The following is a 26902-nucleotide window of genomic DNA, read 5'->3' on the forward strand; positions in this document are numbered from 1 at the left end:
GATTGACGCACACTGTCGAATGTTCCGGCAGAAAATCTTACGGCACGAGAGACGAGCTGTGTTCCATCGCATGTTGAGCAAATTTCTCCTCTAAATAGCATCGGTGGTTTTCCTCTCCAAATTTTGGAACCGTTTCGCTATGTTATTCTAAAATGCTCGTTACTTTTGGCCGCGTGAAGACGCCAACTCGTACCCGGGCTGGAACCACGTGAGATGAGCAAGCACCGATTGGTGGGACCCACACTGAAAACCAAGCATCGGAGGAATAGGGGCCCTAAATAGTGATCCGGGATTGGGGCCCTGACAAAAACAAACCCGACGTTTTCTCCTCGGAGGCAAACCAATGCTGCACAGAGAGAAAATAACGAGTAACATCAACTGTGATTAAAAAAAAGAGCCAGAAACACGAGAAAACATGAAAAGGCACGATTCTGGAATGTTTTTGTTTATTTGGTCAACTGCATTGTAAGAAAAACGGAATGTTAAAGCTCAAGGCAGTTGCGATCAACGGCAGTGCACACAGAGCAGCACCAGGGAAGACTGATCACTCACCTGTCGACGGCACCCGTTACCTTGTTGCTGCTCCCTCTCGGCCGACGCGCGCAGGAAAGAACATCTCAAACGAATTACTGGATGGACATCTCACCCATCACGACACAGGACCATCCCACGAACACAAAACATCTCGCTCATTACGGAACGGGGGGAAACGTCTCACACCACACCAATACGTGGGGGACCTCTCATTCCAGGTCATACCCTGGAGGGACACGGATGGGGAAGCGCCTTCTGCCCGCTGTGTTTTAACGTTACACAATTTAGAAAATTAAAACACGCGTTAAATTCAATTACGGCAATAAAGCTACACTTTATATTTATAAGAAAATCTCTCATTGTTTGTTGTTGTTGTTGTACTGCTACATACCTTTGGCACATTCAGTTATGAAACGTTTTGAGTGACCAAATTCTGCAGAACCTATGTCGGAACAACAGTTACAGATTTACAGATTTGACAAAGTAATCTGCAACACCCTTGCGTGCACCCGTTTAGCAATGTTTTCACTCGTGTCTTTCATTGCGTCACAACTTATTGCTTCTTGTAAATAAAAAAGTATACGCTGCCTAGGCTGGTGCAAATTGTTCTCTCTCACAGGTAAAATAAAAATGTGCTCAACTCAAAGGCACGTTCAGAAACCCCCCCCTTCCACCCACTCTGCCAAGCCAAAGTTAGGGGGGTTGGGCTACAGGCTGGGGCTGCGTCCCTGATGATGTCAACACTATCATCATTTTAAATCTTTACTCAAGAGAGCCTCCTAACGTCCCCATTGAGGATGCTTGGCCAATTCGTTACGGAATATCTAATTGTGCGTACAATTGAAACAAGAACGTCCTGGGACGACCCACAGGCGCGAAGAAAAGGCACTTAAAATATGCGGATGGGGCAGCAGCCGAATTGCTGTACTGCTTTACGATCTCACATCCACAAAAAAGCCACTGGGCTTGTACGAACGTGACAATGTAGGCGTTCGGCATGCGATGATTCTTTAACGTCAATCGTTTCGCTCACGATCGGGAATTGCGCTTTTGGAAGAGTTATTTCTGATTTGCGCGTTTTTTACGCGACCAATTCACGGAAAACCCTGCAACAGGCGTGTATTCGCCGTGCACTACCAGGGCAAAACGAAGGAACCAGCCGACAAATTGAATCATCGTGACCCCAAATCGATGAAGAGCGGGAGGGAGGGGGCGGGCGGTTGCGTGCGTGGTTCCCGAGCCGCGGTCGCAGCCCTCTGCCCTGCGAGTCCCCACCGCGTCTGGGTTCCTGCACGGGACGCCGCCCCCCGGCACACTCAACAAGCTTCTCTCGCTGGTTCAGCAGTTCTACTGCTGGATTAAACATCTTCCGCCCGAGGACGACCGCTTGTGTTGCGATCGAAACGTCGTGGTTTATTTTATTTGATACCTACGTGACTTTAACGAAAGAACAAAAGAGTAAAGCGTCATTGCATCGTGCGCTTGTGTTGCGATCGAAACGTCGTGGTTTATTTTATTTGATACCTACGTGACTTTAACGAAAGAACAAAAGAGTAAAGCGTCATTGCATCGTGCGCGTGTTGCGATCGAAACGTCGTGGTTTATTTTATTTGATACCTACGTGACTTTAACGAAAGAACCAAAGAGGAAAGCTTCATTGCATCGTGCGTTTTCACAGGCGCGCTTCTGCGGCCGTCTGGATCGCTCTTCCGATACGAAGCCACACGAGCGCTTTTAAATATAGAATGAAAACTCAATTCTTTATAAGTGCTTTGTGTTTAGTTTGTTGTCCTTCACCCGGCAGATCGCATGCTAATCTCTAGCCACACACTAGCCGAGGGTATATCTGGCTCTGCGATCTTACATTTACATGCAAATTCCATCTCTAGCCCCGCCCACTTACCATTGGGTTGTACCCATCTCAAACCTATAAAACCTTTGGCTGCAGTAGCTCTCTCGCTCTATGTTTTCCTGCTTCAGCAGTCCGCCTGCTGTATTGTTTCACCTGGAGGCGACTGCTTGTGTTGCGATCGAAACGTCGTGATTTGAATTTTTCTATCTACGTGACTTTACCGAAAGACCCAAAGAGTATGAATTTCTGCAGTCACGAAAACTTTCAGTCAAGATTTATACTTCATATCATGAGCTGCATTTTTTAAAAGTAGAAAATAAAACATCCATCTGTGCATTCGGATCGGACATGTTGGACATCACGTCCCAAATTTCGCTTCACGTGTTCCAAATCAGTTCCCAGCACGCGGAGCAAAACGTCAGACACCATTCCAAGCAACACACATTATCGCTAAATAACACAACGGAGAGTTGTACAACTTTCCTTTCGCCACGCATCATATTTTATGAACAATCAATGTTCTATACACGTGCAGTCTACATGGAGATTATGTTAAATAAATGTTCTATATCACGATTGTGCTGTCACAGGAACTTAAGACAAACACATCTCCTCCCAGAATTGTTAGGTAGGAGGGCACCTTGTGTTGGGGAACGGCCCTGTAAGATAACGCCGCAGAACTAATTCCCGGACTCACTTTTAGCGGCTGACAAAGCCCAGCCACTTGTTCTGCAGTCTTTGTCACATGCCGATCAACATGTATGTAAACAATTCATTGATTTATAGATTCGTACACTCACAATATATACATCAAGTCAGGAATTGTGTGAATTATGTTTGTTACAATCGGACTAATGCAGCAAATAAACCGGCACAAAAACTAGCCAGTAAAAAATGAAAAATAATTCATTCTTGAAATGTAATTGTGACCTTGAACCAACACAACATCTAATCTGTAGAGCTAGAATTACACATTAAGTGAAACCAAATAGTACAATTATGGGCTTTTGTGCAGTTATTGGTGACCGGACTGAGATCAAACTAATTACACCTGCCAACTCGATATTAATGACAAGTTACTGCAGCCTGAAATCAAACGCATGCAGCACTCAGCAGCAGCATCAGTGATGACTGCAACATGGCCATTACAAAGCCCCGAAGCTGGTCACCTAACACAGGGGTCAGCCACCCGTGGCTCGAGCCGTGTGTGACTTAATAAATAACGTCATCAAGTGCTCCTTAAGGACCACTTGATGACGTTATTTATTAAGGCCCACCCGTCTCGTATTTATGTGTATTGCGGCTCTTGAAAAATGTAGTTTTACGGAATTCGAAAGAATCGCTCCGATTGTTATTTTGGTTGCTGAACCTGACCGAACGCAACAGTTTATATACATCGGTTTGAGTACAAAGTTAAACAACCATATGCTCACGTTATTTTTCTGCCACCAACGTGATTGAGCACATGCCAACGAAACAAAGATGTGTGGGGTAGCAGCCCAATTTAAAATCTACTCTATTTAATACATATATACATTTACTCTGTATGTTAGTGAAGGCCACTGCTAACGATTAGTGAGCTATGAACACATTTTCCACTGTGTATGAATATGAGCCGAATACAAAAATTGGACCAATGGTGCCCACAACAAATTGTGCAACAAAAACACAATCACTTCATATTGTCATTTACAAACATAAGCTCAAGGCACGGTTGCAATTGCATTAAAACCAAAAACTCGACATCACGATTACCACCAGGATTTCAATGGTTCTACATTGTTTTACCCATCTATTTCTTCCACCAACATTAACTTTTCAATCTTTCAAATGTTTTACTCTACGCTTGTACAATGACAGCGTGCAGCTTGTTTTGTACATATATGCGTGAGCAACCTTCCTTCATCAGAGGACTCTTTCGTCTTCATGGGGAACTGGCACGGAACAGGACACTGCAGGACTTCTCCCAACGCGACTCTCTTCCACTGCATCCATCACCATGCAGCTCACGCGAGTCGTGCATGACAGGGTCATGGGACACCCCAGATTTATTTACCGTCGTAATATGAATAAGAGACACTTGGCCGGCAAGCGCAGTGGTTAGAGCACCTGGCTCATGATCGGAAAGTCGCGAATTCAAATCCTGGTCATGGGTCAACTCGAAACTAAATCTGATTACCACTTCATGGATTTCCCCCTGTCATTGGTACATGCAATTTTATATTGGCTATTAACAAATTATGGATACTTGTGCCATCCAATGCTCATTGAAGTAAACATATTTCACATCAACAAAAGCTAACTCAGCACTGGGTACCGGCAATTCAAAATAATTGCTAAATTGATCTTTAATGATGGGGCATTATAGGCGACTGCACCGAGACCAATTTAACTCACCACGTGTGCCTAAATGGCAGAACCTCTAGTGCCGACTCGGCATCTGGAAACGAACTCCCTCAATACAACACTTGGGGGTGGATTAAACCATTCACGACCAAAAACACTTCCCCTCCTGTAACGGGAAAAACCAGCGAGAGCTTCAGCACATGGCAGAACACACAAACCCCTTACACCCCATCCGAGCGACGTCACTCCACTTGTACATCACGACCACACAAACCATTTAAGTTGTTCCGACGATTGTTGCACTTGCCATTCACGATTATCAAAGGTATTTTTTGGGAGTACCGAGACATCGGCACAGCTGAACATTAAAATATCAATGAACGTTTTCAGAATTCAAGCCTCTTGAACGGTCGGCAAATCCACTTTGTAGAATTGTCAAAGACACTTAATTTTATATCAGCATAAACTCCGCCTCTTAATGCGCCATTGGCTGTTACATTGGAAGCTGTGCAAAACACTACATGTCAGTTGTGTATTCGCAAAGTAAACTGAAATGGCTCAAAGGATCTCCGATATTAATATTACTTCAAATATTTGCATTATTTTACAAACTGTATTTTACACCACAACATTAAACAAGACCTTATGAGCTCTAACGGTTTCAGAGGACAAGGAGATGGGGGAAAACCCTACAATTCCTGCCTGGCACATTTAAGACAAAGGGGTGCGATCAGAGTTTATAAAACACATCTGTACAGTTTCACTTGCATGGCTCCACGTTCAGGTCAGAGGTCACTGGAACCAAGCATCACTTGCTCAAGCAGGCAGATTGCACTTGTGCAGCGCATACATTCCACTCGGTGCACACACGTTAATGAGCGATGGGCGTGGAATATATTGATTTGGCGAATTGAGAACTGACATGCATTGACCCAAACATACCAAAACATTAGCAATAATTTCCACCGGATTTGTCCAAAGTTGGAATCCAACATTACGATGGTATCCTTTATTAAAATTAATTCTAAACAAACACCCACAGATATGTACGCGCGCACACACTACTAACTCACAAACACGGTCACAAACGCTCACCTCAATCACATGCATAAAAATGCATATCAATACAAATTACAGACGACAGTTAGACACTCGCATACTTACACACACACACTTGCTAAAATTGTCTATGATTGGAGTTTAATAACAAATAATTTCGACGAATTGTCCGATGGGTGGACTGGTGGCAGATTTTGATACATGCCGAATTGGCGGAGTGGATAGGAAAAATTGACGTCCAAATCGCAATTGACCAGTGAAATTCCACGCCCATCACCTACGCACGCAACCAATACACACATCTTGTGCAATGCGAACACTCGAGGTGTTAAATAGTCAAAACATTTTAAAAGCACATTTGTTGGTGGCTACACTAGAACAGGCGGACGTGAACTGCTACTACGGGAGCAAGATTTACAACGAATCACGTGTTAAACTGAATTTCCTCAGTTATTTTGGTCAAAGTGTTTCTTAAGTTAGCGATAAGGCGAATACAAAAAATGCACAGTAACTCGTGGAAGAATATCAAACTGACATTGACGATTATTTATACCCTAATATATGCATTTAGCACGCAGTGCATTTAAAAGAATGATCAATTTGAGAAAAGTTTGACTAATTGGAAACCCAGTGTACACAGATGTGTGTGTACCGAATATACACATACCCCTGTAAAGCCTTCAAATTTGTGGGGCAAATTCTGTTTGCCAGCACCTATAGTGTATATACATATATATATACACTTTAACACATAAACATGCAATATGTACAGTACACAGTCTGTAATAGACACACTTATATAAGTGACACTAAATAATGCAATGTGAATTATTGAGAATGCTTTCCAACAAACGTCATGCAGTTATTTTCTTTCCATCCTTACATCAATAAAACTCATTTTCTTGGTTCTTTCGGTAAAGTCACGTAGAAGGGAAATAATAAAATAATAATTAAACAATTTTTTATTGCTTTATTTTTAAACTTATTTTATTACGTTTGATTTTTATTCTTTTATTATTTCCCTTCTACGTGACTTTACCAAAAGAACCAAGAAGATGAATCCCTGCAGTCACGAAAGCTTTAAATCGATAGGAATCAAACTTTAAAGATCTCCCAGTCCAAATGAGCAATGCATTTCTATACAACCATGGTGGGAGCCGGTTCTCTCTATAGGACGGCCACTTCTGCGAACATCCCACAAAGATGTACCTAGTTTATCAACCCTGGAGGGATGATAGGATGAGGTCACTGATAAACCAGCGGGATTTAAACCCTCAAAAAACCAAACGGCCGAATCGTGTTGCCATCGACAGAGCGAAATAACTGCATGCTGCAACTTTATACACATCGTTTTAGGAAAACCAATCTGAATAAAACGGCACCATTTATATTCGACATAACTCAATAAGGCCCACCGAAAATTACGAAATTCAAGCCTCACTTATAAAAAAAACAATGGGAGTAACCGTCGTCTGAAATACTTGAAAACAGGTTTAATCAGTTGCTTGAAAAGTATATCAATTTACCCTCTTTTCAATGAAGCCAACTGGAAGGGGTAATGTTCCAATGTCCAAAAACTTTGTTAAACATTACTTTAAAAAAAAATAGCTCGCAATTAAAGACAAACCAAAAAAGCAATCGGCTCTCATCTTGCAGACGCACACCGAGGCTGTCCCTCCTAGGCATTCCGACCCGTGACATTTAGTGAATGAGAACAAAGACTTGACCGTGACTTAAGACAATGACATAGCACACGTTCGAGGACTACCACTGGCGTAAGAACGGCGGGACACTGCAGTGGCAGCCGTAACAGTTCCGTCACTCCTGCATGTGATCGACCAGCTCCGTATTGCCACTTGAAGTCTTCTTTGTCATTGACAAAGCTTCAAAGTCACGCGTAATGGTCAGCGCCACAAAATAAGTACACGTCGGTCCAACAAGAACAGTTTTTTTGGGTTATGCCTTCCTTTAAACGCAAGAGAAAATAAACCTTTCCTGCGCACTCAATCCTCCAGAAGAACGCAGTGTGTTTATACAGTATTTACCATCATCCAAAACAGGGCCCCATTTGTAAGAGTGCTCTTACCAATGTATTGCAACCAGGCAGTATATTTAACAAGCTGCTGACGAGACCCACAATGTTGAAACCTGTGCAGTTTTTACCTACTTGAAAAATTGCTGCTGGTAAACTTAAGCCCGGAAAGGCAATCAACCGTAATGATCTGCAAAACATGACCATGTTGCGAACCTGAGTTTTTTATGTAGTTAGATGAGGTCACTTATGTTATAGTAATTTAGTCGCACACGATGTTCACATTTAAGCTTCGGCACGTCGGCACTTGTGAAGCCGAGGGCAGCAAAGGGTCTCTCCGGCACCCACATGACACAACTGCCAGTGCAGAGGTATTCAGTACGGATGACGCTCAGAAACACATTGCCCGTCGGGACTCACAAAACAATAAACATACTTGTGCTTGCGCCATCTCGTGCGCTTGGTGCACGCATGCCCCTTTTAAAGAGACGAACCACCCTTTTAAAGGTACCACAGAAAGGAGGGAAAACCTTTCGTCCTCAATGGACAAAACTTGAAAAAAGTTATCACTTAACAGTCCTTAAGTGACAAACTTCTTCTGGACTGATGGTGCCTGTTTGCAACTGTAATATGCCAATTATACAGGAACAGAAGCCAGAGAAAACTCAGTCATATGAGGGGGGGGGGGGGGGGCAATCGACTCTGCCATCTCACGGCGACCACGCAACCACCACGTGTCCCTGCAGCACCGGGCAAGCCCCCGTGGTTGGCCATCCAAAAGCTAACGAGGCTCACACCCCACATCAAAACAAAAACACATTTTTTTCGAAGAATTCAGATAAACGCCATCTTCGGCAGAAGAATATGAAACTGTTAGCCCATCGAGTTTCGCTATCCCTTATGGAAGGAAATCCTCGGATTTTAATTAAGGTAGTTATCAGTTATAAAATGACTTATTTTTTTAAAATTAAGTTCCTACTAATTTGTAAACACTAGTATTTGACCTATGAAACAGGCCAACGATGCTTTACTCTTAATGTAACGGGGTCTTTAACATCTACTTTGTAGCAGTGTGTACACTTAACAATAACAGACGCTGCAGCGGGAATCAAACCATCAACTCAGTGGCAAGTGTAATGGGCTGCCATGTATTTTCGATGCATGGAAGTGGACCATCGCTTTTAACTGCTCAGTCATTCGGCCATTGAAGGCAAACTGTAAATAACGGCCTCGTGAAACATTCAAGTCAAATCCTCCGGTTGTTAAAGTCCCGTGTGAACCACTGCACATGAGCCCATTGCATTGCAATGTGCCTTGTGTAGCCAGGTGATAGCTCATTGAAATTCATCACAAACCCGGTAGAAACGAAGAACCTTGACCTCGGTTACAAAGGAGACGTTGCTGCTTTGAACCTCTTTAACAGTGGCCTTGTTTATATGTTGGGAGGATTGTACAAATATCTGAGAAAATCTGACACCCGGTCCCCACTGTGACATAGCGAATGGCTGTGTAAACAACGAGTTGGTGGTCAAGTGAGGGCAGGCCAACCTCATCGATTACGAGGTAGAATATGAACAACCTTATCAAATGATACAAAAATAAAAAATTGTTACGTTACATCAGCCACCAAATTAAGCATTAGAGCTTTTTAAACAGGTGTTGTGCAAGCTTTTGGTCACACTTAATAATGCAATTGCCGTATATACCTTACAAAATAGACATTACATAATGAAAATATTGCTTTGCTAGCTTGTAAAACGAACATTAAAGTCTGTTAAGGCATTATTAAAGTGCACCGTTGGTTACCATGCACAGCACCTGTCTAAAAACATAAATCACAGGCAATATCGTTCCAACATTTCATCAGTAACCTCTATCACACATTAAAGAGACAACACTTAAACACTTAACAAGTCTTTTTTAATTCTAAGTCAGTCCATACAATTATTAAAACAGTATCTACTCAACAAAAGACTACGTAACTGCCCTTGATTACGATGGGAAGGGAATAGAAATCGAGATTTAACAAGTGGTAATCGAAGCTTCGCCGTTACTGGGAAAAGTGGGTCGAGGGAGGGATGGAAGCGGGGTACAACGACTAGCCAAAGGACACAAAACATTCCTGAAAGAGAGTTAACGTATCATTAACACAACAATCAGCGAACGATGCATAAATGTTTTCATACGAGAAGCCGATAATTGCGTGCGGGGGGACATCCACACGCGGTGTCGTGACGCTGCAGTGCAGCGCGTTGTGTCGGGGGGGGGGCGAGGGAATCCCTCTTGGTGATCCTCGGCACCGAGAAGAGATTGCATGCGGCGACCGACGACCGCTCGTTAACCTTTCCTCGACGTCACAAGCATCTCACCGTGACACCCACTGCACGGTTCACTCACGTGCTCTCTCCACCCGTCCACTGCCCCAGCTTCGACGAGACAACGCCGAAATGCTTCTAAGCCGTGCTAGGGGCAGTTCTACTCAATACGCAACAGCGGGGAGGAGGAAAGAAAATACTCACGAAAGAACATGAGAAGAATAACTATTACAACAACAGATCTCGTGAGCAAGAGCACACGAAGAGGAAAGAGCGCCAATTGCTGACGCTCGGTGCTGTTTGGCGCCACTGCTGCCGCCATCGCTGGTGCTGAACGGCCGGGAAATGAGGGGCGATGCAGCACCTACAAACGATAATGCATTGTGAAGAGCTGCTCGGTGAACAAATTAATTCACGCTCGCTCATTAGTTAAAAACAATATACAGATGGGAGTTGTCTAGAAGGGATGGTGCAATGTGAGTGGATGGAACCTACTGAATGAGATGGAAGCTTCCGCATGATACGTGAAAGCAGATAGGCTCTAGCTAACAGACACCGCACGACCGATTCCCCATGCGTGCAGACCAGTGGCGTGGCCTAAATATCGTCCCAAGTTGGGGTGTGCATTAGACCCCCCAACCGTTTCTCAGTGACCCAACGAATTGTCCCCCCACTCCCCCATGAACCCATGTGGTGCTGCAATCCCCCCCCCCCCCCGCCGCCCCGTGGCGCCGTGCCCGTACATCAGCGGTGCCGGTACTCGCGCTCGCGTTCACGGTCCCTGTCGCGGTCGCGGTGGCGATCTCGCTCGCGGCTCCGCTCCCGGTAGTACTCCTCGTGCCGGTCGCGGCTACGCGATCGCTCTTTGTGCCGCCGGCTCTTCTCTCGCGAACGGCTGTGATCGCGCTCACGCGACCTCTCGCGTTTCCTGACGACCGACAGTGAGAGACGAGCGAGCGTTTACATTTCAATTGCTCTCGAGCGACCGAAGTGACACGCGATTGCGATGGTGCTATTGGCATCACGTTGTCACGGGGACAAACACATTCGCATTCAGCAAGATCTCGGCAAGCATTGTGCCGCATTGTGCTATCAAACGTTGTCTGGAATATGACATCGTAGAACTACTTTTGAAGACCCTTTGACAAGTGCGTGTGTCGCCGTATCTTCCGTAGCTGCTTATCTCCCCCCCCACTTTGTAGTGCTTCTGCATACATGGCCTCCTATGGAAGTGTTCAACAAAAGTCAAACAAATTATTTTTTTATGTAACTGGTGACCTCGCTAAACTTGAGAATCTTGTTTAATCACCAATGACTGAAACCCAGATTTGAACTCTGATTTCTCACTGGTTATGGTTCAGTGTCTTACACGGAATTAGCCTCAAGAGTCATCCAGCCACCTTGTGAGTTTGTGTTTCACAGTTGGCGGACAGAAGCGACAAGCTCGGAAACAGAGCAGCAGACAAGCAACACTGCGTACGAGAGCATATATACGGCGTGTGAATGCAATGGCGCAAAGCCATCCAGACCAGACGGCGCACAGACGTCCAAGGCAGCACACACAATTCCACACGACAACACACACACAGATGAAATTCAGCGTATTAACTTAGAGATCAAGCGTTTTGAATTTGTCACATGTCGAAATTGAGTAGAGTCGATTTCATTATTAATTACTCTGTGGCGTTTTTTTAAAACAGATCTGCCATCCAAGGCACCAGAGTTTTTCTTGCGGCAGCCATTGCCATTGGGCGACTGAGGGCACGCTGTACGTGCACAGAAGGCTGACTGCAAAAGCAATTTGGTTTTTCGCCCTGTATAAAATGTTTAACTCATAGACGCACCACCGCACATGCAGAGTAAGATGGGGGGAAAAAAACTTAAGATTGTGTGTTATCACCACATACTTCGTTGATGCACTGTTTTTGTTCTTTGCTTTTCCTCTATTTATATTTTTCCAGTGACCACCATTACTTTATTTACATTTTCTGGCAACGGGCATTATTGCGCGCGCACAAAATTATATATATATTTTTTAAAATCGGGTGCAACGACGGGCCGGCTAAAACAACTGTGCGTTTGCGAGATCTGAATATGGATCTGTGATACCTAACACAAGAAAAAGAAGCACACCCCTGCCGACCAAGCGCGGCGGCCACCCCGCCACCCCCTCCATCTCGGAGTCTCGCCATTCCTCACCTCCCTCCGGAGCCATACGACTTGGACTCGATGCCGTGCAGGCAGTCCTGCAGCGAGCTTACGAGCACCTTGCAGCGCTCGTCGCTCGACACCTTCGACTGCTTGATGAGCGAGATGGCCGTGACGAGGGTCTCGATGGCGCTTCCGTACTCGCCTACAGCACGGAGGAAACGTGAAAGGAAAAACAATTAATTTTTTTTATTTTGCCCGGTAAGGTCCACTGAGCTATACAGCTCCCTTTCATAAGCGACCTGGCCACAAATTATAGCTCAACGAAGTGGATTATCGTGTAAATTCATAGCAGCCAGACATTCTAAATGCATGTCCATTCTAAATGTGGAGGGAAAAACTGGAGGAGTCAGAAAAAATCCACACGACCACAGGGAGATTATGCAAACTCCAAATATACAGGGGTCAGGGTCAGGATCGAACCCATGAAGTCCTGTAAACCAGGCGAGGGAGATAACATCTCCCCACCACACACTTCCTGAAATTAAACGCATCGGCACAACTCGGGGTAAGAATTGTGCCATCTTGCAATTCACATGTCCCGTTCGTTGTGTGTACGGGTCATGTTTGGACAGTACCGTCTTGTTGGCAATGTCTCATTGGTACGGTACCGTCTCATGCGCATTGCATCTCGTCCGTACCGTCTCGCCGACACTGTTTGTTTCATCTGCACTGTCTGTCTTGTCTATGTTCTGCCAGTCATGTCTGATGTGTTTGTGTTCAATAGTGTGGCCTTGCGTGTGCTGTTAATTGCGCGCGTGTGCCGTCACGTTCAAATGTGTGTACACTTGTCCGCTCTCGTGCTCTGTCTTGCCTATAATGCCCATCTGTGTTGTGTTTGTCGTGCCATTCACCTAAGAGAAACTCTGCATACATTTGCACAAATATTAAATGTTTACACAAATTATTCGATGCATGCAAGACTCGTTTAATTTACGAATAGATTGTTATAATACCGGGTTGCTACAATACTCAGCTGCGGTTCAATTTAAGAATTACATTTTTTTTCTTCTACTTTTATTTCATCAGTTGTATTCCCCATCTTATTTATTCTGTATTGTTCAATCTGTAAGTCCAAAGGTATATAAAGCGTATAATTTCTGGACTTACTGTAAATAAGACATGCTTAAAAGCAACATTTTATTAATGTACGGCAATCCTAAGAATCCATTTTAATCGATTAACCATTACATGCCTCGTAAATGATGTCCCAGTGTTGCGGGTTAAATGTGGATTTGGTGGCACATGCCATGCCAAATGTAAATCATTCACTGCCCAACACAATCAAACATCTCTAAAATTCACTACACATCTCCCTGAAGCGCTTGACTTTATATCACACTTAACAAAAATGTTACTCCCGCACAAAACATGACCATCATTACAATTGCTAGGTTTTAAAACCTCAGCCGTTTTCCATCCAGTCACCACTTGCGGCTCACCTGCGCTGGCATCGGACACGGCGCGGGAGATTGCGCTGCTCGAGATGGCTCGGTTGCGATTCATGATCTCCTCAAACTCGACCTCGCTCAGGCTGTTGTTCGCTGGCTCCATTTCCGTGTGAAAGCGGTACCCCAAACTACGATGACATCGACAACAGAAAAAAATGTAAACCAAATAGTTTAACTGAAAATGAGAGGCAGCTGTGCGGTCCGAGGGGTTTAGGGGATTGCCCCCAGGACTGATGCAAACATCACACTCTCCACCAATGTTAACCGTGTCCGGGAAAACGAATGTAGATCACCCGGTTCACGGCGCAGTGTTCGCCACCGAGCCACTTGTCCACCCCTAAGTCCTACGTAACATCACCGAATTAATGGAGCATCTCCCTACTCAGACAAGCATGATAAGGGAGAAATGGTTGTGTCAAAACATTTAGTGACGACTTTATATGCAGGGTTTGATAAATGGAGGGTTTGAGAAATGCAGGGTACTGCGAAGATCCTGGCAGGAAATAAACGGAGTTCTCAATTAAACTGGGTTCTCAAGAGCGTTTGGACAGTCTAAGCCGTCACCAGTGATTTCACAAGACAAACATCACGACGGTTATATTTTAACTCATCTTGGAACAGCTAAAAGGTGTAAATGTTTGAACTACCACAACTGGTTAAGCGCTTAACTGGAGAAAAATCCACGCAACCACGGGGAGAACATGCAAACTCCAAGTATACAACAGGCGTCAAGGGTTGAGATCTCGAACTCAAGGCATCGTGTATACCAGGCCAAGTAGTTAACATTTCGTCACCGTGGCGCCCCATGTTGAAGACGACAATCATGACGACAAAGAGGACAACGATGATGTGCATGATCATAAGGATCTCTTGCTGAAGTCGCATCCACGTCAATGTTCCCAACCTTCACCAACCCACACTGAGCAGCAGCATGGTTAAGTTTGGTCAAGCAACTCCTATGACCAGTACAGGCGTGTTGAGGAGGCTCTCACCAAGCAGACGACTGACAAAGGGGCTGTACACACAAACGTTGACAATGAAAGCAAATCGGCAGCAGCCAACACCCCCACCCTGTGGTGTCTCTCTCCCTGTGCGTGTGTGCATGCATGAGCGACTTACGATGGCGAGGGCGTGCGTCCAAACTCTTGCTTGCGAAAATCTCCTCGCTCAAATTGTGGGGGCTGCCCGTACCCCTCGGGGGGCGGGGGGCCTCTCGGATCACCCCCGGGAGGCCCAACGTTGTTCCCAGCACCTCCACCGCCACCACCGCCGCCGCCGCCACCACCGCCACCACCACCACCACCACCACCACCGTGGTTGCCGGGCGGGAAGAAGGCAGGGTTGACGTGCGGTGCGGGAGGGGGCAGCCCCGGCGGGGGCAGCAGCCCCATGTGGGGGGGCGGCCCCGGCGGGTGCCCTGGGGGAGCCGATGAGGAGGGAGGCGGGGGCAACGGAGGTCCCGGTCTGGGGGGCATGAGGCCTGGGGGAGGCTGGTGAGGGTGCCCGTGTGGGTGGGGCGGGGGGTGGCGGTGGCGGCCCCTGTTGAGGGGGGCCAGGCGGCATTGGCCCAAAGCCCCCTGGGCCCATGGGGGGTACGCCATGGGGGTGAAGTGGGAGCGGCAGCCCACGGGGGGGCTCCCCGTGGAACTGCTGTGGGTGAGGGTGGGGGTGCTGGTGAGGGTGGGGGTGCTGAAGGGGGTGGGGGTGTTGGTGAGGGTGGGGGTGATTTGGGTGGGGGAAAGGCTGCCCGGGAAAGACTACGGGCGGTGGGGGGCGGTCAGCCCGAGGCGGGGGACCCACGAGGCCCATGGGAGGCGGGCCATGCACAGGCATGGGGGGACCGATGGGTCCAGGAGGGCCAGGGGGCATCCCGCGGGGGGGGCCCTGCACTGTGGGGGCACAAAAATGCACATAGAAGAGCCGTTTGAGTCACATGCATACATTCACATCCAAAATAATAGTTTCATTTTAGTTGACAGCCCTTTTTCAATCCACTGCTGGATGAAAGCCTCTCCACTCTCTTGTCAGTCACCATGCTGGGTCATTGCAGAATGGTTAAGGTGGTGGGGGAGCCAAAACCAGTTCAGATATTACTCTCCACTAATGTTAGCCATATCCAGGAATCGAAATTGGGTGGCCGGGTTCATTGTTCATAATAAGAAATTAGCGGGATTGTTTTGATTTCACCCAGTCATTATAAGCACAATGACATTTAGGAAGAATATGATGAAAATCATTAGGATTTTGAGGATTATGTTCATGATGGGACAATCCTGACCACGATGATGAAGCCTACAATGATGTCGAAGATGAGGACAATGCTGAGGATGACCTGTAAGGATGCCAACCACCCTGATAATCGCAATGTATGTATGAACTTCTTTCGCACCGTATGTATGTAGCCAACAGTGCTAATCGAAGGTGTATGTTAGTATGTATAATCGCAAGAGGATGATGACAATGCAAGTAATTATCTTAATTGAGTTTATGAATTATAAAGATGACCGATGATCATTACGACGATGATCATGACTCTGGTGAAAATTGTAACAATAATAATAGGTTTGATAGAGCGCAGTGTGTGCAACAAGTGGCTTGCATCACTTCTCATCTCAAACATTGGAAAGGCAGCCCGTGGCAACTGTCCCTCTGCAATACAAGGCGACTCATCTGGCCTGCAAGCAGACATTCTGCCAGCAGGGGGCGATGATTGCTGTCTATTTCAAAGAGCAATTTGCAGGTAATTTTTGTAATTTTGCAAATTTGGACCACAATGCTGGCACACAATGGCCTACTCATTTTGAACCTCGAGAGCTCTTTAACGTCCAATAAAGCTGAAGGTATAGATTTATGGTTAATACACCTGCAGTAATAACCAGGGTGACTTTCCAGATTCCAACCATGAACCTCGAAAAAGCAGCACTGGGCTAAGTCTCCACAGAATCAAACATGACGATCATCACGCTGTAATTATTAACGCTGACAACGATGGTGGTTGTGGTTTTAGTCCTGTGCCCCCCCCACCTTGGAATGGCGGGGGTCCTCCAGGAGGAGGCCCAGGGTGACCAGGGAATGGCCTCTCCATGTTGGGCCCAACGGGACCTGGGCCCGGCGAAGGAAAGCGGCCCCTCACACCACCGCCGCCAGGCCCAACGGGCGGGGGAGGGAAGGGAGACCCGCGAGGGCCGCTGCCTGGGGGACCAGCACGGCCCTCCCCGGACATCTGCCCACTTGGCCCACCTGTTTTCCCGGAGGATAGAGGGGGGGTAAGGGTGAGCGGGCAGAAAAGGAGGCAAAGGAACATTCCACATTCCAAAAGGACGGGTGAAAGTGAATCATGCGAGTTGTAGTCACTAAGACACCAGGTGTATTTCTGCCTTCTCCGATATGAAAAGAATGGAGAAGTGGTTTCCCATCAAGTGATTGATGGGTATAGAAACACCAGATTCCTATGGCAAGGATGAGTCGATCTCCAGGGCCATCGCTGGTGATTAACAGTGAAGTGATGTTAACAGCAATTCATACACCGTGGTAAATTTGATCAGAATAAACTCACCAATTGAGAGTGTATCAGGTCCGTTCTCTCTCGCCAGCCCAAAGTCAGTAATGGAAATTCCACATTCCTATGATGGGGGTCGGTATGTCTACAGGATGACCAATGTCAAATTCACACAAACCAGTATTTATTTCAGAAAATTGTGAGAAGTGATGGTGACTGGGATTTGAACTGACAACCTTCTAATTGTTGGCTGAATGATTTAACCAAAAGAGCCTTGGGCCGTTACTGTGCTGGCACAGCAAGGATCGGGTGCAAACACGTGGCGTGGCGGTATGGACGCCGTGACGTTTGCGAGACTGTCTTACGAGACTGCATCTCGAGTTGGTTGAGAGACTGGCGGTTGCACGGGGAGATGATGGGGTTCTGTCCGTGGAGCTCGCGCTTGGGCAGAAGGTCCATCACCTTGCGGTACGAGGCCTCCAGGCTCACGCTCACCAACGCAAACCTGGTGGTGAGAGGGCAGCAGGATCTGGGTTGGTTGGGACCCTTACAAAACACAATATACCCTGCCACTCAAGTGACCCAACCGTCACGAGTGTCTGAAGGAACTTACGCAGCTTACTGACATAGTTCAGGGTGGAACAGTGGTAACACTTGTGCCTCACAATAAAGAACATGGGTTCGATTCCCAACTCTGCTGCCTTTCTCCATGGAGTTTCTACATTCTCTCCCTGTTCTCTTAACATGAGTTTCCTCCGGGCTCTCTGGTTTCTTCCCAGTGAAAATAAAATTTTTTGATACTGGCCAAACACCTCAATGCTCAACACTACATGCCAATTACTCAATTGGTATTACACGTAAAAACATTGCACACCGACTGCAAAAAACTGGCAGAGAGCCTACTGATATCGTTGAGACTCGAGAGGCTTTCCTGGATAAACGAATGGGCTGGGGAACCTTTCCCTGTGGGCCAAACAATACTTCAATACCTATGGTGGATGATCATAGCCGATGCGGACTCTGAGGCAGTGTTTGTGGGTATTATTTTGTCCGTGCTTGTACATCACCGCCAACACAGCCCCTTTGATTTACAATTTGGGCTGCGGTGCCTGCAGCTTATTGCCATCAGGTGTGGTGACGACATCTGCTTTAAAGAGCGATGGCTTCTTCAAGCTATGCCACGGCATCACCATGAGACTTGGGCAAGAGTCAAACCCTCGTGTTCTGTGCGGCTGACGGGGTTGAATTGCAGAATCTATAATTTTAGGTACAAGGTGAGATTCCGATTGATGGCCAAGTACATAGGTAGCTGATATGACTCGGGGACTGAAGATTATGGGTCTGAGGGGGGATATTGACAGGAATGACAGTATCAAAGCAATCTATTTATTATCATTGTTATTACTATTCTCTGGATTTTCACCCATGTCAACAGCTTAACTATTTATTGTTGGCTTCACATGGTTCATGTTTGTGTTGTCTGTGGTGCATCGCCTATCATGTTTTGCATTAATGTGGTTTGGCATATGAGATACTATTTGCACGAACGACGGTGTATGATATAAAATTCCTAATTTATATAACAATATGGTAATTGTTTCATCAGATTCCCCCTGGAAAAGGAGCGGATGGGTGTAGACGTTTATGATGCATTCCATTGCTTGTATTGGAGCCTGACAATTGCACTTTGGCTTAACATTCATCTTTCACTTGTACAATGATGAAAAACACAACTATGGAAAAGTCGTAACACTACTAAATGTCGTCAATTGTTTAGGTGGGACATTCCCTGGGATCACTGATGGAATGTTGGTTAGCAGATTTTAACTAAAGCTGCATGAAACGACTACTGATCTATGTACCTGACTGGGTGCTGGGGTGTTTAAGAGTAAAAACAATGAATGTAAACTTAAGTATTTTTTTTACCTTGAACCGTTTCTGTAGTGCAAACAGCCAATGAGGAAAGCATAAACGGAGGCAGTCTATGATTTGATGGGAGATGGTAGATTCTATGATAAACGAGTGGTGAAATTTTTCAAGGATGATAGACGATCATGTATCTTCAAAAGCAGTCGTTTTTTTATAGCATCTTACATTTTCAAGATGTCATCATGGCCAAAGCCGTTGATGACACCACACCAATGCTTTCAACCCCCCCGCCAGATCCCGCAGCTGTTGCGCAATCGACACGTGACCCCGAAGATCTGTCCTAACATTTTTATTTCCAGATTAAGTCTTTTCCAGCAGCATTAATTTATTAAATGAATTAGCCTCCAACCTGGTTTTGTCGAGTCTCATTGGCAAAGTGTAACCCCACAATGCCACAGGTCTGAGTGGCTGAGAGGCAATGAGCAGGTATCGTTAAGGTCCTGGGTTCAAATATGGGTTTCAGCCACCCGAGATTAGTGGCTTGTCAAATGCAGCAAGCTGAAGCAATCAGCCATCAATGCCTGAATAAGCAATCTTATTTAATTTGGCTTTTCACCGATACTTGGAGAACATTTCTCATTACATGACACCAAAAGCAGTTGGAATAAAACTAGAAAAGATACGAAAAATGTATTAAAAAATAAAGGATGCCAGGCCACGGTAGTGCTTGGCGATGGCTCTCCACTCACAGTCTGACGTCCTACCCTTTAGACTGTCCGTTGGCTCTGTTCTCATAGAACTTGATCTCTTGAATGTCGGTGACGCCAATCCCTTGCAGGGCATTCACGAGGTCCTCGTCGGTTGTCCACTGTGGGAGAGAGAAACTCAACATGGGCTCGCGGATCCCACATGGCTTGCCACCCCCCAGCTCAACGTTCACACATCCACGTGCTTGTCACCCTCTCACACAGCATTTGGCCATACTTGCCGAAAGTCGGCTGCGCACATAGCGAAATAAATGGGACAAAATAATATTCTGGAATGGAAGTGACCGTGGAATGTGACAATTCACCGAATCGATACGCAGTGAAACGTTACATGCCTAGATAATTATGTACAAACGTTATATTGGGCTAAAGGAAGATGTGACAGAACGGTTTAAGACATACAAAACAAGACCAAAACAGATCCTTAAACGTAAGTGAACCTGAATTTCGGAAATGAGCTAAATTACGAGGGGTTGACCATGACATGCCTAACTAATTGTTCAAAAAAATTTAGCCACTGGATCAAATGGGACGGAACGAGACAAACCATACAATACAGACAATACAAACAGTAAAAATGTGACCCCAAATTGTGAAAATTCATGGAATGAATCGTCACGTCCAATCCCCACCAGTTCCCGGATTCCTCCAAACCAACACGGTACACAGATGGGTACTAAACTCTAGCCCCACAGCCACGGCGTCCCCTGTGAATGGAGTGTGAAGTACGCAGGCGCTCGACTCACTGACATTCTCACTCGTGCACACACAAAAGAGTCCGCTCTTGAAAAGCTCGTTTTGGTTTGGTTAAAGGACTCTATTTGGGAACACAAATACACGTTTACACATTTCTTACAGGGTTTGTCGTTTTAAGCATGCGGTGGTTTTTGTCAATGTGCACTGCAGGGTACAATTTAGTATATCTTTAAATATTTCAGGTAGCAGCAGCTTGGGAAAGGCTTCATCCAAACAGTGGACTGATCACAGCTGACGATGACCTCATTGACAATCTGCAGGTTTTACGCCAAAACACAAGTGCTGTGAAGATGTGCACTGATCAGAAAAGTAACATTTACTCTGCACATGAATAAATTTCATTTGCAGCATACAAATTCAAAACTTGCACTTTCAAAAGCAAACATTTAGAATAACTTAAATAATCAATGTCCTGCATGTCTTATTAAAACATGATATCAAAGTAATATATTACTCACATTACAACAGATATATATTGCACGGATTTTCTTTCAAAGTGTCTCTTCGATAAAGCTTCCATTTTAAGGGCGTGCGCGTGGCAGTGCGGAAACTTTCAAGGACGAGTGGTTCATGTGGTGTCCAAACACTACATATGCAGCTTTGGCGTGTGTGCAAGAGCACCGAAAAAGTTCTTTTAAATTCTAACAAGTCACTGCCACACTCTACATTTGAGTGTCATCAGTCCGTAAGTGAAACAGCATGTTCAAGTCGGTTTGCAAACAGCCGCAGGTGTCAGGGATCGGGCACGCTGTTGTGAGCGAAGAAAAAAATGAGATCGCTTGGCAATTGGTTGTGGTGAATGGCCGAGGGCACCAATGCTGCAGCCGTTATACACTCACGATTCAACTACATACACTGCAAGACGGCTCCAAGCCATCGTACAAATACACGTACATAAACCTGTAAACATGTCACCCCATTACAGTAAACGAGGAGTAGCACTCATGCCCATTCATGGCCCTTGGGCCAGCAGTGGAAATTCCACATTTCTACAGTAGTCAATCTCTGAAAATGATAAGCAGTGTTATGACAACAATCATGCCCTTGCTCAAGGAAAGCATTGCCGAGTCTACGTACTCTTATTTAGAAGGGTCCTGCAACATTACGACAGGTAAACCTCCCATACGTGGGTATCACGCTCAAGGCTACAGTTGGATTTCATTCTTTGCGGTTATCTCATCTCCCGGCCACAACACTGCCACTGGAGGGACGATGGGCCGAGTTGATCCCCACTTCCCAAACACGTTTTGAAACCGGTCCTTATGATTGTACATTGGTCTGATACACATTACACACATACATAACATAAAGGGTTAAATTACAGTAATGTATAAAGGTACAGGGATGCTACAAAAAAATGCCCACTCCATAAGGTCAACAGCTGTAATGTGTGCCCCTGAATTTCCCCAACTTATCTACAGGTCCCTGCTTCTACACATGCTACTATGCAAAACAGGCAACTTGGACACTTAACATAAACGACGGAACTAAGTTGCCTTGCTTTTCTGTATAATTTGTGACTTATGCTTGTCCAATTTAACAAGACACAATCCACGCAACGGAACACAGCTTAAAGACAAAAGCAAGTTGATCTGGTCTAGCGTTTTAATGATTTTACCAGTGGTTATTGGCCAATGTTGACCTAAGCACATTATCCATTCAAATGTTTTCAGTTGAGAATATAGCCACATCGCAGGTGACCACAACCATGATGTTGATTTGGAACCCTTGTTGCGTTCATGTGACAGTTTTGACTATCTGATCAAGAATTGCTTAACGCTCCTACACAGAACATTAATCTCTTGCAACACTCAACTCTCGATGCAAGACAAGCAGAAAAAAACTCACTGTTGTGATGCCTTGAGTTTTACCACTCATCATGGAATATTTAAGCCGTATAACATGGAGCCTTCGTTAACATCAATACCTAATTCTTTACCCATCAGATCGAGAACTCGTATTGTTTGGGTGCCATAGCTTGGGCATTAAATACAAAACCCGACATTGCACCCATATAGAACCATTATCTCTTCATGCTGCTGGCGTTTGACCCTTTCAAGAGCATTATCGTCTACCAATACAGAATCCTTGAACCATAACGATACAGGTCATCTCTTTTAACCAAGTATTAGAAACACCACACTCCTCTCTGGGCAAGTTAAATTGACCCTTCTAATACAGAACCTTATTCTCAATATAGAAACCGTGACACATCGCATAGAGAACACATTGCACCACGGTTTCCTGGTGTGAACATGCAACATAGAAACCCATCCACAACAAATAAATGATTACACAGTGCTCTGTTGGCCAAAGCCACTCGCACAGAGTAAAAGTAAAAAAAAAAGTCAAGGTGCATCCCTGCAATTGCTCACTCATACCACTGCTGGCAGAAGGGCCCCCACCCAAGGGTATTTATCCTACTCTTCCATGTTGGCACCACATGACCTGGAGATCGACTATGGTGTACCCATTTATACTGCTGGGTGGACAGAGGCAGTTGAGTTTTAAGAACCTTGCCCAGTGTTTTTGATTTCCACGCCAAGAGGAACCCGCAACCCTGGTTTGCAAGTCCCGCGTGTTTCCCATTACACCACACCAGCATCCCATAAACACGGTAACACAAACTGTTACAGCAGAAAAATACATACAGCATGATTAGCCAGCAATTAATGATGCAATACCAACTACAACCAAGCTTAGGTCGGTAAAACTGTGCAGTCATCGGTACAGCTACGCTCTGCTTTGTTGTTACATATGCCCAGCCCCATCCTTGAAAGTGAAACAGAAACGGCCCTGTAACGAAGCATGAGTGAACCCGATAAGCTCTGTAAACTGCGTCATATCATGAAGCATTCGCACGCAACATAAGGCAGCAAAGCATTCTCACAGCACTCCTTTCACATAAACAGTGGCTCTGAGCACGAGCTCCAGCTTTGATGGTCCTGCTCGGCTACGAAGAATATCAACTGCAATGTAGCAGTCATTGCTTCAACAACGATGAGTGCACATTGGGGTTTTGCTCTTTGTTTGGGAGATGTGCAAAAAATTACTTTTTTTTACAAATGATTACAGTTTAAAATAAAACTTTACATTTGCATCATTTGGAAAACGGCTTAATGGTATGAGCAAACGCCACCATAAGCTGTTTAGTATCTACTTTACAGCAGATTGCACACTTTGGCAATTCCCTGTAAAGCATATTTGGCCGCTGTAGCGGGAATCACACCATTAACTTACTCCCTTTAAACAAAAACGCCCAGATGTTCAGCCACCAAATAATGCATCAGCTAAATTTGAGTTGCATTTGTTGAACCGCATACCGGAAAGTGAGAGGGCCTTTGGTGAACATTCTAAGAGCAGGGTCCGAGCAGGGCTAGCAAAGGGTAATGGCAATTACCACGTAAATACTGAGTTTCTGCGCAAATCGTTTGTACATAAACCAATGATCCAAGGCTTAGATTAACATGAACACTTTTCGAAAGGACCGCATGATTGTGCTATGTCATTTAAACATCACAATGTTTCAGCTTGGTTCACTTGTAATTGATGGACATTGAAATATTTGATGGAGTTTAGCAAGTATTAATCTTATACATGTTTTGGTCATGATAACAGCACGAACAATTTTTAAGGATATGTTCACATTCTTATATAAAAACAATTTGAATCCCAGAATATGGTACCTTGTGATCAGCATATATTGCAAAAACACATTTCGTGTAAAGTATATTTAAATTAACATTGCACTATTATATTGTAATAACAAATACTTATTTACAAAATAACTTGAGACCTGAACTTTTGGTGAATCAAGCACGAGTGTTTCCAAATGGAAACATTTACACAATAATCTTAACATGACAGTATTATGTATACTGCTACATTACACATGAAACATTACAATATTCACGTCTCAATGCGACAGTGTGCATATGGTTGCATAAAGTAATCTAAAATCAAACGCGGAGGAATTATATGTCAAACTGCAAAAAGTGTTAATAAAATAGCTTTCATACAACCAATTTGTAAACATCACTGAAAAGCCATGTAAATTCAAATATATGTCCACGTACTAACTTTTAGGTAACATTGTTTCAAGTCTTCTCTTGCCCAAAAAGTAGCAATGGGGCATGTTTATATAATGACTCAGCCCTTTCGTCGGTAGTTGTAACCTCCATATTCCCAAAGCAAGAGCGAACCTATCCATAAGAGAGAACCGCTCTACAACTGCTTAAGAAGGGGCCCTCTCGTTATCAACACCTGAGAGAGAGAGAAGGCGCGTTCATTAGACTCTGTTAACATTTGAGTGGCTTACTCACATGCAGTTCAAAAACAACAACAAAACCCCGGTGCGTTTCCCTACAACACACAAGGGAGGGAGAGAAAATAAAGTGCACTTCAATCGATCACGAAAAGTTCAGGTTCAACACAGATGGACCGGCCAGTGTTAGTTACAAAAGGGCGGTGCAAACGCAAACGGTGGTATTTTTTTGCGCTCACAGCCATCAAACTCACCCAGGTGAGATTGCCTACATACAGAGCCACGCGCTTGCCGTTATAGATATAGCCTAGACGGCGGCCCCCGGCAAGGGCGACGGTGGTGGTGTGTTTCCCCGGCTGGTCGAGCGGGGTCAGAGAGTCCTGGAAGTCAGCCTCGTCTGCCTCCTCGCCGTTGCTCGCGGTCGGGACGATCACGTCGTCGTAAAGGTCAACGTTGTCGTGGCCGCTGTACTCCTGCTCCTGTGGGGGAAAAAGAGACGAGCACAACAGTGGTGCTTCGTGCGTTCACTGGAGAACCGTGAAGAGGGGGGGGCACTGCGGCCGGCAACGCTGTAAGGGCTTCTACTTCTGGCAGCCAGTGTGATTCGAAAAGACGATGACGCTTGCTACTGACTTGACTGACGATGGTCGTGGTTAATGCAGTGGCTCTGAAAAGCTGTGCTGCAATCGCTGGCCATGGCATTATTATCCCCACCCCCCCTCCTCCAAACTCTGACATACATTTACGCTGCGGCCACCATCGCCGTACACAACTGATGCGGATTGGCTGGAGCAGTATATTTGTCACTCCAAAGCATGGGCCGCGCTGGTAAATTTGCCCCCCTCGTTGATAAACGTCCCATGCCAGGCAGTACACATTGAGAACAGTCCACAAGCCCTGGCAATTCAAGCCTTGGTACAAACCCGCCTATCGATGATCCATTTGTGCCAAGTGTCGTGGCGACAGCCCCGATACACAGCGAGACAAATATAAACACGGACTCCAAAATGCACAGTCACACAGCTAAACATGCTCCGGCAAACACGCTCATGAGACGAAACACACCGACCGACATCCACAGTTAAACTACACACGGACGCACGCAAACATTAAATATCACACACGGCGTGGACTGAGCGAATCTGCAGACGCAAGGTGCCTAAGTCAGGAGCCAGGGGAGGAGACGGGTGACCCCCACAGGGTCCATAACATTGACACGGAGCACCATGACACCCGCGCCGCCGTGAAGACGACACTCGGACACGGAGCGAGCGGGGACGAGAGGGCCTCGCAGACACGCGGAGAACATCGCGGGGACCCACTGAGAGGAGGACGAGAGGTGAGAGGACACGACGACGCCGTCTTTGTGTGGGACTAAGATGGCCGACACGGGGCCCAGCCCGCCTGCTCCCCTCCTCCTCCCGCTCACAATCCTCCCTTCATACTCCCTCGCCGCGCTCTGCCCACCGCCCACAATCTCGCTCCCCTTCACCCCGGGGGTGGGTGGGTGAGGGTTGGTTGGAGGCGATCCCGTGAAGACCGAGGGGGGAACCTGGGGAGAGTGAACGCGAGGAGCGCGCGAGCAGCCGCACCTGGTTAAACTCCTCCCCGACGTCGGCGTAGATGTCTATATGGTCCACGCCGTCCGCCATCTTCACACGGCCCCCACACGCCGGAACCCCGCCCCTCCATGCCCCCCCCCCACTACACCGGAAACCCGCCCTCCATGCCCCCCCCCATTACACCACATCCACCGGAACCCCGCCATTCCGTGCCCCCCCACCACACCACATCCACCGGAACCCCGCCTTTCCATGCCCCCCACCACACCACATCCACCGGAACCCCGCCTCTCCATGCCCCCACTACACCACATCCACCGGAACCCCGCCTCTCCATGCCCCCCACCACACCACATCCACCGGAACTCCGCCTCTCCGTGCCCCCCAC

At 46.1% G+C, this 26902-nt stretch overlaps 1 protein-coding gene across 1 annotated transcript; it reads right to left on the reverse strand.

Moving 5' to 3' along the window:
* Positions 1–9726: 9726 nt before the first annotated feature.
* On the reverse strand, positions 9727–26631 carry LOC144719002 (cleavage and polyadenylation specificity factor subunit 6-like). The gene is given in 11 exon segments (XM_078594719.1): positions 9727–10502; positions 10882–11066; positions 12338–12491; positions 13789–13925; positions 14917–15287; positions 15289–15686; positions 16822–17037; positions 17662–17801; positions 19930–20033; positions 25207–25431; positions 26545–26631. Coding segments are annotated over 10 exon segments (1989 nt in total). The 5' UTR covers positions 26605–26631; the 3' UTR covers positions 9727–10502; position 10882.
* Between the last annotated feature and the right edge of the window lie 271 nt (positions 26632–26902).

This window comes from Lampetra planeri, chromosome 5 (assembly GCF_965212315.1).
Source record: "Lampetra planeri chromosome 5, kcLamPlan1.2.h2, whole genome shotgun sequence".
NCBI classification, from domain to species: Eukaryota; Metazoa; Chordata; class Hyperoartia; order Petromyzontiformes; family Petromyzontidae; genus Lampetra; species Lampetra planeri.